The 14,625-nt window shown below is 42.1% G+C and overlaps 1 protein-coding gene across 1 annotated transcript in view; it reads right to left on the bottom strand.

The window, feature by feature from the left end:
- The window catches only part of GABRA2 (gamma-aminobutyric acid type A receptor subunit alpha2), a 63,067-nt gene extending 55,095 nt beyond the window's left edge, over positions 1-7,972 (bottom strand). The window contains exons 1-3 of the mRNA XM_064449372.1: positions 7,951-7,972; positions 7,183-7,271; positions 4,525-4,640 (exon numbers count right to left, since the gene is read on the bottom strand). Coding sequence (XP_064305442.1) covers positions 4,525-4,640; positions 7,183-7,253 — 187 coding nt within the window. The 5' untranslated portion in view covers positions 7,254-7,271; positions 7,951-7,972. The remainder of the gene's footprint in view (positions 1-4,524; positions 4,641-7,182; positions 7,272-7,950) is intronic.
- Positions 7,973-14,625: the final 6,653 nt, after the last annotated feature.

Below are 14,625 nucleotides of genomic sequence, written 5' to 3' on the forward strand. Positions count from 1 at the left end.
CGAAAGAGAGTTTTCTGTGAAAAAATGTTTTTTCCCTTTCAGCTCATATTGGTGAGCACATCATACAAGTTTTAATCACAGAGTCTGATACTCTGTGCTACTACACCAGTTCTATGCAACGATACATCCAGTGCTGCAAAGATGAATGATCATACCCCACAAGTGCTCGCTGCTCACCATCTCTCTTATAGCAATAATCAGCAATAATCCTCAGTTCTCTTCGGTCTTCCTGCTCAATTTATTTACAAAATGTTGTGACAAAAAAATGGTTTTGGTACATCTACAAATGAAACACAATGGAGATTCTTGTTTACAGCAATCAGAACATCTGAAAGTCTTGCAGCAGAGATGGATCCTTCAAAATGGAACCACAGTGGCATTTAGTTTTCACCTACCTACTGTCTGATCTTCCTCAGTTTTTTTAATAACCAACATTCACCTCTCGCTTTACAATGAGAACGCCACTTCTGAAGCTGGTGAGACTGACTACAATTTGTGAAAAGATCCTCAAACTGTATAAATTTGCATAGCTCTTTTTGATGTCAATATGGCAGTTGAAAATCTGGTCTTCAGGCTATGAAGTCCAGTCCTCTGTCCTTCCAACTTCCCTTTGCAGTTTTATTTAAGATTTAAAAGTTATATTTTCTAAGTCTTGTGTTCAATTATATAAGTTCAATTTTATAAATTTTGGGAAGTAGAAATGACAGAAGTTCTATAGCTGCTGGAAATCACGAACTTCCAACGTGAGAAAGCAAAGCAGGCTGAGTAACTTATGGAGATGGTACAACTACTGCAGTATCCAACATGATATCAAAATCCCAGCACCATCTCCATTCCTCCTCCCTTCCATTCTCTTTTTCATTTTTAAAAGAAGCTACCATTTTAAAAATAGATTTTTGCTGATACACCTAATACACAAGAACATCAACATATTACAAGAGGGGATTGCCTTAATCTATGTCCCTTTTTTCTTTAATTACGTCTGTCGATGGGGCAGAGGAAGGCAGACAGAGCAGACATAATTCAATCACTTCTAGATTTGAATGCAGCTGTGTCTCAGCTTCAACACTCTGATGTATCATTATTCGAAGATCTAAATTCTCTTTTGGTCCCTTGCTTAGTTTTAGTGTCCATTTTTTTGTGGATTTCTTCTTCTATATGCTCATCATATATAAATCAAAGGATTTATGGAAAAGTGCTACCCTAAGTGTCTTGCAAACATTACAGCAAATAAACAGAATACCTTCGTGATTCTGAAGAAAATCCAAAAAAATCAAACTTTTTATCACTTGTCATTTGCATGGCTGTATTTCATACGAATTAGTGCTAATGACAGGGAATTTTTTTGAAACCAAACTTGTCATTTAATTTGATGTCTAAACAGAAATAGCATGGAATGTCTGGGTAAAATAGTTCATGTCAGAACTGAAAGTGCAGTCAAGAGTGTTCCGGCTGCAATCTTGTGCTTAGCATAAAATGAGTTCAGAGAAAAAATTATCTCCCCTTGAATACCCTCATGCCTACCCATATCAACACAGCAGGTCAGGGTATTATCTAAGTCATGAGATGTCTCTGGCTTCAGGGGACAGTGCAGTGTCTTCTTTTCCCTGCCCACACCCATTTTACAGGCTATTTCATCACTATAGTGTTCATACACTCACTATTCAAGGATCCCAGCTGCTAGGGCAGCCAACAGCCAACAGCCAAAACCTCTTATTACGACAGAGCTGCATCACCAGTAAAACTTAAAGCTGCCTTAACAGCCTATAGAAAATAGTACTCAGTTCTGAAGTGTATTGATGTATCAGTAAAGCATCAGGTCACATACTGTAAGGACTCACACCAAGTCTCCCAGTAAAATTAATTATAAATCTATCCCTAAATTCAAGAATGAATTCCCAAACAGGCAATTACTTAGCTGAATTTATATACAGTCTTTGAAGGAGCCTGTATGTTTCCATTTTGTTGGTCAATAACTAGCTAAAATGCCAGTGTTAAGCTGATGTTTTCCATTATTAAAAACATTTTTGCGACTAATAATCTTCACAATGAGCTGAATTTTTGCGGTAAGACATCTCTGAAAATGTCTTTCACAACAGGTGAAGGCGGGCTGGTGAACAACTCTAGCTTTCAGAAGACTTTAAAAGAATCCATCTCAGACCCTGGACTATTTCTGTTGTAGCACGTGTTCGGCCAGATTGTGATCTCAGTCATAGTAGTATAGCAGGATAACGCAAGCTGCTATGCAAAAGTAAATGCTCTACTGGTTTCAATTGAATTATTTCAGATTCATATAAATGTAAGTGGAACAGAACTGAGACTAAGTATATTAAATTAATGACACGTGGCATGGTCAAAATGCAGTAATCTACGCAAAAACACTTTTAGAAACTATCAGGACTCACTAGGCACACAGTGTTTGAAAAAAAGATGAATGATTTCCATTTTTATTTTCAGAATACAGGTTAATAGAGAAAAAGGAATAAAGTGCTACAAAATCCCTGAAATATGAAACTCCATAATTACTACGCATTATGTACAAAAGCATTGTTCGGTATATTTCCTATCATGGCTTATCACAACTGTCTTTTACAAGCACTCGTTTAAACTACAGGAATCTGTCCATCCACAAGAAAAGTATTCTTGCAGATTAAGATTAATGTATCATGAATCATCATGGTTTAATATGCATGACACAGTTTCATTTCACACATGTTCTGCATGGTTTGATTGCCATGTATGCCAATATCAAACAGATGTTAATTCTTTAATTTTTATGCTCCCAAAGTATATTTTAATTACCTAGGAGGCTTGACAAAGAAAAAGAGGGAGGTATTTTGAAGCAGATTTAACAGAAAGTCTAAAATAAAAATCCATTAGAAAAATAATATTTAAAATTCATGTTTTCAACAATATTAATTTTTAAATTAAAAAGAATACATGATTATGTATAGGAACTGCAGACTGCTCTCATTAAATGACACATTCCTTTTTGTAAACAAGAAAAGAATTTTCCATTATTTTTCTAAGAAAAATACGATTTTAAAACCCCTGCCAATTAAACACGAGCTTTGCAATATGAAATCTTCCTGCAAGTCACCTGCAAGGCACTGTGTGTCTATACTATGCCTACATTCTTAAATCTGAGTATTTTGCAAAGAAATCAAATCTCCATGTAAAACATCACTATATACATTCTCACATCAACAGTGCTGTATGTCTCATTTTATGGTTCACCTAAACTAAAAAGTCCTTAAATATAAAATATTTCACAAGTCTCCCCTGTACAGAGGACAGAAATGGAAATGAAAAGATATCCTAAGTTAAGGTTAATGTATAATGAGAAAGCTGTTTCCAGCCAGCGCCAGCTCCCACTTTATGCTGTGTCATATGCAAGCCAGGATTCTCCAGGACCAGAACAGCAGCAGAGCCACAGGTCAGGATGGAAGAGTGTTGGCTAAAAACTGAGAGCTTTAATTCCTAGTTTGATCAAATGGAGTTGTTAGAGTAATTTCCATGGAAGTTAGAGCAGGTCTCTAGCTTTGGGCCTGATCTGACTAAAATCAACAGGAACAAGAATGGCTCCCAGGGATTTGGCACTAGAATTAGTTTTGCCAAGCTGAAACAGTCTCCAGGTTGAAAATTACAATTACCAAACCTGTTATGAAGAAGAATAATAATACTAACAGTGTTATGTCCAATACATAAATATTTGTTAGATAGTATAAATAGCAGATGAACAATAAGATTAGACAAAATATTATCAAAAACAAGATATTCTGCCCCTCCCCGTACCACAGAGATCTTTTTGCACTGTAACACTTCCCACACCAAGCGAATTATTTTAATTTCTTGCTTATATACTTACATGAGCTGGCATACAGCTTTAAAATGAAAATGTGGACTGACATTTGGAAAAATAACTGACAGTCATGGCACAAGAGTGCAGTGTCCTCCAATATTCGCTTTTTTCTTTTTTTCTTTTTTTTAAATGCCCAAATACAGACAAGGTACCCAGAAACAAAATGCTAATTACTAATGAAACCCTAATTCCAAGGAAATTAAAAATGCAACATTGCCATTGAATTTACTGGGACAAGGAATGAATCTAAACCATGGATTTTACACACACCACACAAAACACTTGTGCAGATTTCTGAAAACATACACTCATCGCATTGCAGGGAATCAAGCCTGCATTCCTTGCTCGACTAAAATTCCCCAACTGGAATAACAGCTTTAGATGTTATTTTTGTTCTCATTCTGTTTTACTATGTTAAATCACCAGATTTCTTTTTCTTTTTACTTAAGATAAATGTGTGAAAGTGCCTCCTTTCCATTCATAGATGTTATCTTCCTCAAACTTCAAATGATTCAGCTGGGTGAATATAGAGTTATAAATAATTTATCAAGATACATACCAGTTGTTAGGAAAAAGAAAAACCCTGAAGGAAGAATATCACTGCATAAAATCTGAACATTAAAACTGATTTTTTAAAATCAATCTTTAATTGTTTTTATTACCTCCTAATCCAGGTCTGAGACGATTATCATAACCATCCAGAAGTCTGTCTAGAATTCTTGTAAAGATGGTGATGTTATTCTTAGCTTCGTCTTCCAGGGAGTCAGCCAGCACTGATCTAAATGGACATTTTACATTTTAGAAAGTGCTAGATATGTTTTAATGTACACTCAACATGCAGTTTTTGCAGGCTGGCCTTGAATATTTAACTTGCTGCCCTCTAACAGGAAGGGTGTAGTTGGGAGTATATGAATACACAATTTATATAGAACGTGTTCAGAAACATAACAGTCAATAGTATACTATTTAAAATTTCTAGGAAGTCATTTTCCAGTAGCCTCTACCTCTAGTCCACATTGCATCACCGTGAGTGCTACTTGAGTGAGTGCTCCACTAATGCATTTGGCTATGCAGGTGCAAAAGCCTAAAAGAGCTTCCCAGGCCTCAGGCATGTCACTCCCGGACTGATAACCTGGGTTCCCACACACAAAATTGCCTCTTTCCAGCTCTATCCTATCTGTCCTCATCTAAGTACACTCTATCTCTGGATAAATCCTGTGGATATGCTTCCACCCAATGGTCATGTAACGTACATGACCAGAAGAACTAACATGAGGGAAAACTCCAGCGATCATGCTCAGGGAGTCCTCTGATGTCAGTATTTGGTGGGTGGGAACAACCATGCTGACTAGCAAGATGCAGGATAGCTGTGGATAGCCTTCATGTTTCTAAAATGATGTTTTGTTATAAAAAGCACTATTTCACGTTCCACTAGGCACAGGCGAACCTTATAAAAGTTGGATAGGAAAAAATCATAAATGAAGTGTCAAGAAGAATCTATAGATGGTCGATTGTTTCAAACTTCCCTGATAAAGAAAGAGATGTTACAGTCTTTATGGGTCATATCTCTGTGGAAAACACCAGGGGCTGGAACATGAACCTGCTGCCCAGCCAGCTGTGGTGCTGACAGCCCTCCCGGACCTCGACACCCAGACCAAAGGGTTTGTGTACTTGGGTCACGCTCCCATGCAGAAAGCCTTACACATGCAAATGTTACTGTGCCAACAATTTTAAGCACCATGCATGTGAAATGCATGAGCTCATCAGTCTACCTACTTAATACCAGCATATTAGTATCAAGGAAGTAAAGCATTGCAAGCTACACACCTTATCATTTATACCTTTTTCACCCATCTAAATTTTTAACCCGGTATGTTTGAGCATTTATCATCTCTAAATGAACTGTGCAAGGCATTCTGAATGCCACAAAAATAAGCGTGTTCTCTTCCTCCTTCAAACCAAAAGTAGGTTTGGGTGACATTTTCTCTAAAGCAAGCTATAAAATGATTAAAGACAGGGCCTTATGTTGGTCCCCAATTCAACAGCATGGAGGAAGTATTTAAATGTAAATCATTGCAGTCTGCTTTCTATCACATACACCATAGACCCAACCTAAATTGGGTAACTTATAAAGAACATACCAAAATATCATGTGTGATTTTACTGATGTGCGTTTTTTCTTAATCTTAATGACCGGATGGCTCATTTTTTATGTTAAAAATGTATTTCTGTATTCTAAGTCTCTGCTATTTTTTAAGCTTCGAGACAGAACAGTTTTTTGAACTCAAGATACCACTATAAATTAGATCATACAATTATATCAAATTAAGGTCATATCCTGCAAACTTTACTCAGGCATAAACTCCGTAATTATGCATGTAGTCTCTCTGACGTCAGTGAGATTACTCACTCGAGTAGGGTTTGCAGGATCTGGCCCACTGTGACTCAACTAATACTGCACCATAGTTAGGCATGAAGTGAAATAAGAAACATAGTTTCAGGAAATATTTTGTTAACTGGGAAATAGACAAAAATAAACGCAGACTTTTTAAATCACAGGAAACTTGCATTGTTTGGCTTACGACCCTCACCACATTAAGACAAGACCTACTGCAGTCAGAACCAGAGCAAGTAAACTGAAGTTACAAACTACAATTAACTGCATGTTTAGGGACTGTGGGCAACGCAAAACTATTACATGATTAAAATTACTTCCTCTTATGTTATCACTTTGGAAATGGAGAACTTTAAACAACATAAGAAAAGTTGATTAATAAATGAGGCTATTGTTTTATTATATGTGATTGTGAAGTTGTATGCTATCTCCACCTAGAGGTTTAAAGCTTAAGTATCATTTTGAATTCTGTTATGTTGACCAAAAAAAAACCCAAAAGAGGTATGCCCATGTTAAAAAATATGTGAGCATTATTTTAGAGACCGTGATTTGCTATTTGACTTCATGATAATCTATTTCTCCATCTTAACTGCTCTGTATGGTTCGGTACAGTAACCATCACAGTGGTACAGTAACTCCAATAAATCTTTAAGACATTTAAAGGATTTTTTTTTTAATGGTGCAATAAAGCATCAATTCACAAACTGTTTAAGGACAAGAGATTAGGCTTATCTGGTCCCTAGACTACCTTCTACTGCGTTTGCTGTGGAAACTATGTAATACTGCATTCAAACAGCTAAGATTATTTTTTTTTTATTACATTACTACATACTACACTTTGAAAACCTCTCACGCAAGCTTACCCTTAGCAGATCATAACATACATGTCTGTGCTGAACAAGAAAATTAAACATCATCCTCTCACCTTGTTGGTAGCCACACCAATAAAACGAGAAGAACCAACTGCATCTCGGAGAGTGCCAGCTTCCTCTTCATCGCTGCTCCTTGCAAAACCTAACCGTGCAAGAAAAACACAAACCCACTCTCAGCTACAGTCAGTCTCCGCCAAGCAGTGCTTTCAACTTAACCCGAGGAAAAAAAATATGTCACTTCAGTGGAGAAAGGAAACCACCGGATTTCTGCAGCACTTTTCACTACTAGCAACTTATTGTATCTCCATCTTTCTCAACGATCCTGCTCTGTGCGAAGAGGCAACGTATGATCAAAAGTGGCATGTGAGCAGACGCATCAGATGCTTTCCTTTTCCGTAAGCTGAAAGCCCCAAGACGAAAAGGAACAAAAAAATAAAAGCCGTACGTATAAAAAGATCGGGGTTTAACCATTCCTCGCCTCACTACGGCACACCGCAGCCGGGGGGGGCGGGCGGCGGGGAGCGGCGGGGGGGGGAGTCATGCCATTCGCAGGGGCTCGGTGCGGGGACCGCGGGCGAGCCGCCCCCAGCCGCCGCCGAGCGCCCAGCACGTTTGACAGCCGCCGCCGCCGCCGCCGCCGCGCGGGGCGGGGGGCGGGGGGGCAGCCCCCCGCAGGGCGACAAGTTGCGGACCGCGGCAGAGCCCTGCCCCGGGCCGGCGCTGCCCGCGGCCGTGGGGGGACGCGCCGCGGCCGCCAGGGGCCACGCCGCCGGCCGGCGCTCGCTTGCGGGGCGGCGGGCGGGGACCCCCGGGGACCCTACCTGGGAGCAGCGGGCGGCCGGGGCGGGGGGCGGGGGGGGGGGGGGTGTGTGGGGTGGGGGAGGGGAAGGGCGGGCGCCGGCGGCCAGCGGGGCAGGAGGCGGCGGCGGCGGCGGCGGGGAGCGCGGCCGGGACGGAGCGGCTGCCGAGCGGCGGGCGGGCGCGCGCGCGTGCCTGGGCGCGCGGGGGCCGGCGGGCAGCGCGGGCGCGTGCCGGTGCGCGGAGGCGGGCGGGGTGCGGCGGGCAGCGCGAGCGCGGGGCTGCCCCGCCGGGCCAGGCGCGGAGGGGGGTGGGGGGCCCGTCTGTCACGGCGGGGGGGTCTCTCCCCCACCCCCGGTGTGACCCCCGCCCCGGGGCGGCGCGGGGAAGATGCAAGTCACCCCGGCGCAACGGCGGCTCCCGCCGGCGGGGCTCCCGGGCCTTACAGCCTGCGCGGGGCGGGCGGGCGGCCGGGCGCGGCAACTTGGCCGGTGCGCGGGCGGTACGCCGGGGGGAAAAGCAGTCCCAGAGCGATACACCGCGTTTTCCGCGGCCCTTCCCGACCTTTTAATCACCTCTCGTTAAGTACGTGTTTGATAGGGCATGACCCAAACAGCCACCCTGCGCCCTTTTCGGTTTGCTGGGGGAATAATCGCCAGCACCCGCGTCCCACCCTCGCTCTGAGGCTGTCTCATTAATATTCCTTTCCCCACTTGCCCATTGGCACAGTCTAATTGAAATGCAGAGAGAAGAAAAGTCTGGCATTTAAAGTGAGCTCGGGATGCAGGCAGCCAAGAAACCAAACCTTCCGGTTTTTGCTCGGATTGCGTTACTTTCTGTTGCATTGTCTTCTCAAGCACGTTGCCCTCCTTTCTTATGCCCAGTCCTTCCTTGGTAGTAACTGGACCGCTGCTAGGATTCATTCCCATCGATTTTAGGTTTTCCAGCACAAGTAGATCAGGACAGGCTTGACAATTAAGGGTTTATATTTAGTGTACCCTCATTTTGCATTGTTACCTCGGAAATAATTAAATAACACCAGCCGTAACACTGCAGCTTTTTTTTTTTTTTTCCTTAACGAATCTCCATCCAACTCCCTTCCTTTCAATCCGTTAATTGCAGAAAACACAGGTCTCAGTTATCCTCTTAACATCACTGGCCTACCTGCTTATTGCTTTTTGCATGAAGTTGTTTTGTTGAAGTTTGCTTCTGAATCATACTGGTTCCAAAATGAACATGTGAAGTTGCGCGCACAGACATGGCGGGGAGGGGCGGGGAAATATTCAGTTAACTAAAGAGTTAACTACGAAAATTGGAGGATTCTTTTACCTACTTTCTGCTGTTTTTCCTTTGTCAGGCTGCTCCCTAAGTGTTGCTGCTTGCAACTGGAGGTCCCCTTGTTTTCCTTCTCCTCTAGTGGCTTAAGGCCTCCACAGCAGAGCATGAGAGACAAAAGGATGCAAAGTGCTTGGGCTGTCAAGACAATCTGTTACTTCCAACTTTGAGATATTTCATAACTTGCAGTAAGACTGGGAAGAAAGAGGGAACAAGCTGGATTTCTTTGTTTTTAAATAACATTTAAATGCCATTTTACAGAATGACAGCCCAAACTGTCGGAAATTATACAGATAAGAACTCAAGTGCAAAAACTGAAACACGAAGAACGCTCATTCAGCAGCCGTCTGCCCCTGCCTAAGGTACAAGGCCCTCATCTTTCCCTGTCCAGATGTGAAATGGGCTCTGCTCACAATTCTTCTTTGTCTGATCAGTCAAGCGTCTATGGTCAGTCTAAAGTCTTCTTTGGATTGGCCTGTAAGTCCCCAAGTACTAGGAATTAATAACTCATACTAAAGGCAGGATCAACCTTCACAGTAAAGAAAACTAGTTTTATCTACTCGTCCTAAGAAAAGGCAACTTCACAGATATCAATATGCAGGAAAAAATAATTAAAAGTGAAGAGCCTTCGTGATTTATTCTTATGTGAAATTCATTACATAATAGAAGCAGAATAATTTTTTTTCCACAGGTACTCGCAGCATTCCTTCCCAAAAAAACACTTCAAGTAACCATAATGCCTAAACTAGAATCTAATCTTTGTATGCAAGTTGCATCAAAACATAGAAAAACACATTTGTTAAGGAAAGCAGTCACAGTGGCTCCTTGTTGCTGTGATAGCATATTGTCATTCTTCAAAAGCCACATGGGGTAGGTACGTATTTATAATGAGCTTGTGCTCAAAGCCTTTCCCCAGAAAAATGTGCTGAGTTTTAGGCTCTAATCACAATTATTAGCTGTGATGTTCTCTGAGCTTTACCATAGCTTCATGCATTGAAGTCACACTTCAGATAAACTACATACCTTAAAAGTATCAGAAACTTGAAAATACCTCCTCATTCCCATTCTCAGACAAGTCGGACAGCCTGATGGGGCATCCCAAGGGAAGCTGGGTACGGGGGCGTATTACTGAGGCAGGGTGTGAGAGATCAGAGGCAACATAATTACTACCAGAGAGAACCTGTTCTGTGATAGTCCCACACCCTTATAACCAACGCTGCTGATGAACTGGAAGGCACTTGAGGAGGCAAGTGTGGTATAGCTGGGGTTTGATTGTTTTGTTGTGCTACGTGCATGCATGGCTCACAAGCGCTAAGTGTGTTAGCTCTTGTTGGTTAGAAACAGCACACTTGAGCCCCCTCAGCTGCACACTCAATAGGGAACTCTCTCTTCCCTTCTGCGTTATTATTTGCAGAGTGTTTCTGAATGCTGTCATTCATTATTGAATTTCAGCTAGCTCTGAGTCACGTGCAGCATCCAACATATCACCTGGGTTTGTGAGACTCCTGAGTCCTGATGCAAGTGCCCGAGGAGGTGGGTAGTCATGCCATTGGTTTGAATGGGTCAAACGTAAGGCAAGCAGCAGCGGACAATGCAACACATGCACTGGCTGGGACAGGGAAGCTCAGATAAACAGAACTGGCTCATAGCTCTTGGTTTGAGTGAGAGGAATGGGGAGATCTTTTTTATAAAGAACTATAGTTCTCTTCAGCTGCAAATTCCTGTTTTCATATCTATGGGGAGCTCACATATCGCAGCAGGCTAAAAGTAAGTTTACAGCAAAACAAGACCTTTGCTCTGTGTAGACAAGGCAGGATGCAGGAAATGCAAATATAAGTTAAATAATTCCATAAATGTCTTTACAACTTGTGTTACTTGTACAAATACAGTCTATTTTATCTTTCAGCTGTTCATTCAAGTATTGCTTGGACTCTGAAGCTGTTTTTCATGTAAAGCAACACAGATTTGTGGTGCTTCATGTTCCAGGTCTCCAGCTTGGGGCAAGTAGAGTTTGTTTATTAGAGGGATAGAAATATTCAGCATTTCTAAAAATCAACATGACAACATGGAACCACTTTGAGGTTCATTTTGTTTGAATATATTTTGAAGTTCACAGACAAATGCTCTTCTATTGCTACAATGAGAGTGATTTTCAGAGGAAATTTTACAGACATAGGGGCCAGTTATGATCAGCCTTTTTCCCAGGAATACAAAAAAAGGAGAGACGCTAGACTTCTGCCACCTTGTGTTGCCCGCAAAATTGCCATGTGGTGACTTTGCAGTCTGGAAATACCAGGAATCATTCGTCAATGGAGTCTGCAAAGGCCTCATTTCCCCTCTTCACTAGCTAATATTGACCATCCTGAATGATGTTCAGTACACACAGATTTATCAGTGACCAATGGACTTGCCTAAGCCTCAAGGCCCCAGACGACTTCTGAGAGGATGTGCTCCTGCGTGTCTTTTTCCACCACCATAATGCAGTCTGTAGGCAGATGATACAGCTGAGCAGTGATATTTGTATGTCTAAAATATTTAATTCATTAGCTAAATTCTGCTTTTGGAGAGTCAGTAGCATAAAAGAGTAATAACAAGTGGAAAGTTAAATGGAAGATAGCACGACAGACAAAGGGGTTACTGGGGGATGAATTTTCTAGACAAACTGGTTTAAAAGGCACTGTCTTTTGTGAACAAGCACAAGTCACTCTGGAACAAAAAGCACAATACAGACCTTCAGATTGCCTGAAAACTGCTGGAATTGGCAGTTTTGGCAGTGACAGGTTTTAAGCAGAAAAAATCACAGGCTTTTTTTTTTTTTTAATTATTATTCCTACTAAGAGGGCATTGAAATTTTGAACTTGAAAAGAAAAAGGATGCTTTTCTGAAGTCCTGGTAAAAAAATTCAGCCCTTGCCCTAATTTCAGTGCTGCTTAAAAGAATGGCCAGAATTCATTTAGCAGTCTGTCCAATAACTGCTCCAAGTCAGGAAAGCTTTTGCTGTTGATCCAAGATTACCTTATCTTGGGTGGCAAAAAATCTGCATTTTAAAAATGATTCTGCCTCCTGGGACTTCAAAGAGTTTCCTCCTGTCTGTGACTAATGTTAGCTAAAACACACGCAAAGGTGTTCTTCTATCACTAACAACAAATAATCCAAAGACAGTTCTAACAAGAAATGTCTTGCCTAGATTCAACAAGAACAACAAAAAAATCACATTGCTCCCTACAGAGTCGACACAAATGTAGCTTCTTTGTCGATGGAGACTAGGTAGTAAGATTTAGGAGGAAGAGGGTTGTGCTATGTCCCATGTTTGTTAGAAAAAAACATAAACCACATAATTGCTTATGGATGTAGCCATAGCCTGTGACAGTTTGCTCACATTTGCAAAAACACTGGGCTATCTATAAACATATCTGGGTTAAGTAATTGCCATTATAGTATTTTTATACATTTAAAAGAAGAATTTAGCTTTTCTGCACACTGCAGATGACACATAATGCAGGATGACAATTAAATCATAGTAAAGCTGTTTGCATAAACAAACTTCTAGATTTCAGTACCTGCTCCATGTATTGCAGTTTCCTAAATTGCCCCTTGCTGCGCCAACAGATGGAGAGATCAGGAAGCTCCCTAGCTGGGCAGGTGAGAACCACCCCAGCTCCCAAGGAGCTGGTTAGATGGATTCTCAGCCAGCCCTGCTGGAGGAGGCTGAAGTAACCAAGGATGCACAAATCCAGAATGCTCCTAGCACACACCTGGCAGTATGAATCCTTCCCCCACTCTTCCATGCATCACCGCAAGACATCTTTATGTGACTGAAGGTTCTCCATTTCATCTTTACATGCAGGTGCCAGGCACAGCCCAGGGCCCAAGAAAAAGCGTCAGACTTCAGCAGCTGTCAGTCCAGCCACATTCCATTGCTTTGAGGATGCCCTAGGCTAAAATAAATAAATAACCAGATAAAGGGAGGACAGTTGGTGTAAACAGGCATGTTTTGCTTTCCTCTCCTTTCAAGCAATGAATCACCAGTGAAATAAAGGTGACTCACTAAGTGAATCCAAAGCATGCTTTCTCTTTCACATGCGAGTCTGCAGTAGCCCTCCATGCTGTAAAGGCGGAGAAAACTAGGCTGCATTTTAATATTCATTTCCACAACACTGAGTCAAAACTGCCTGTAAGTGCAAAGGGATTTTTAAGGAAAAACAGAGCTGTCCTCATATCTCACTAACATAGTGAGAATATATAAATAGTTCACATGGCAGATAGTTTGTGTCAACACAGTATTGTACTTGCGAGCATCTGGGTAGCAACTGCTTGACACGAGAGAGGAACTGAGCGGCTGCTAGCGAAATATTATGCTGCTGTCTACAAAGTAAGAGCTGTGTTTCCCAAAAGCTCTGGACAGTGCTATACAAATCTGCCACACAAAAAGGGGTGCCCAGAGCAAGAGGTTATTAAACACCACCAAGATAATTTGAGAGAGTGAACTTGTTATGTCCTTTCTAATTGATTCTGCGGTACCTGGCTTTGTGCTCTGAGCTCCTGCTAATGGTCCCTGCTGTCTAAGAACCAGGACAGGTCCTCACCTCAGACTGGCCAGTCCCTGGCATGGGTGGACAAAGTTGCATGCCACATTTTGGGAACATGGCAACAGGCTCTCCCCTCTTCCCTGGTGGCGCTCCATGCAGTTTTCTTACTGCATCATCTGGCATCAGAGGCCTGATCTCTTGCATTGCAAGTCCCCTTTTCTTGCTGCAAAGCCCTGAGAGATGCTGTGGGGCACAGTGAAGGCTCCAGCAGCTCCTTCCCCCCTTCCTGGGGAATGCAGTACTGCATCTCATGAAGGAAGCTTTTAGCTAACCCCAAATTGCCGCTGTATCAAAAAGCAGGCATGAGCATGGCCAGAAGTCACAAACATACCCATTAGCCAGAGCAAGATCCTTCCCAGTGCTAGCTCTCCCTAAAAGCCTGAACCTGTTCTCACAAACACCAGAGGCAGAGGGGCGGTGATCTGGGATGCAAGAGACTGGAGAGACACAGAAAAAAAGTCTTTTTTAATCTAATTTGTCAAGTGACATAACTCTAGCTTCCAACTCCATACTTTTCACAGAATTCCCGCTCGCTCATTTGCTTCCCATTTATTACAGGCAATGGTTTAACAGGAACCCTATGTCATCATATCCTTGACTATTTCTGGGGTTTTTGAATTATGTATTTGCCCAGCAGGATTACTTCCACAGAGAAGTGTATATGGCTGTTACAATTCCCAAACACAGTTCCTCTTCAAGGAAAAAAATTGTAGCTGAATGGAGTGTTATTTAATTTTTGAAATTTTAAAGGACTAGCAGGGATCTCTGTTTGCA

The sequence above is a fragment of the Phalacrocorax carbo genome, chromosome 4 (genome assembly GCF_963921805.1).
Source record: "Phalacrocorax carbo chromosome 4, bPhaCar2.1, whole genome shotgun sequence".
Classification (NCBI taxonomy): domain Eukaryota; kingdom Metazoa; phylum Chordata; class Aves; order Suliformes; family Phalacrocoracidae; genus Phalacrocorax; species Phalacrocorax carbo.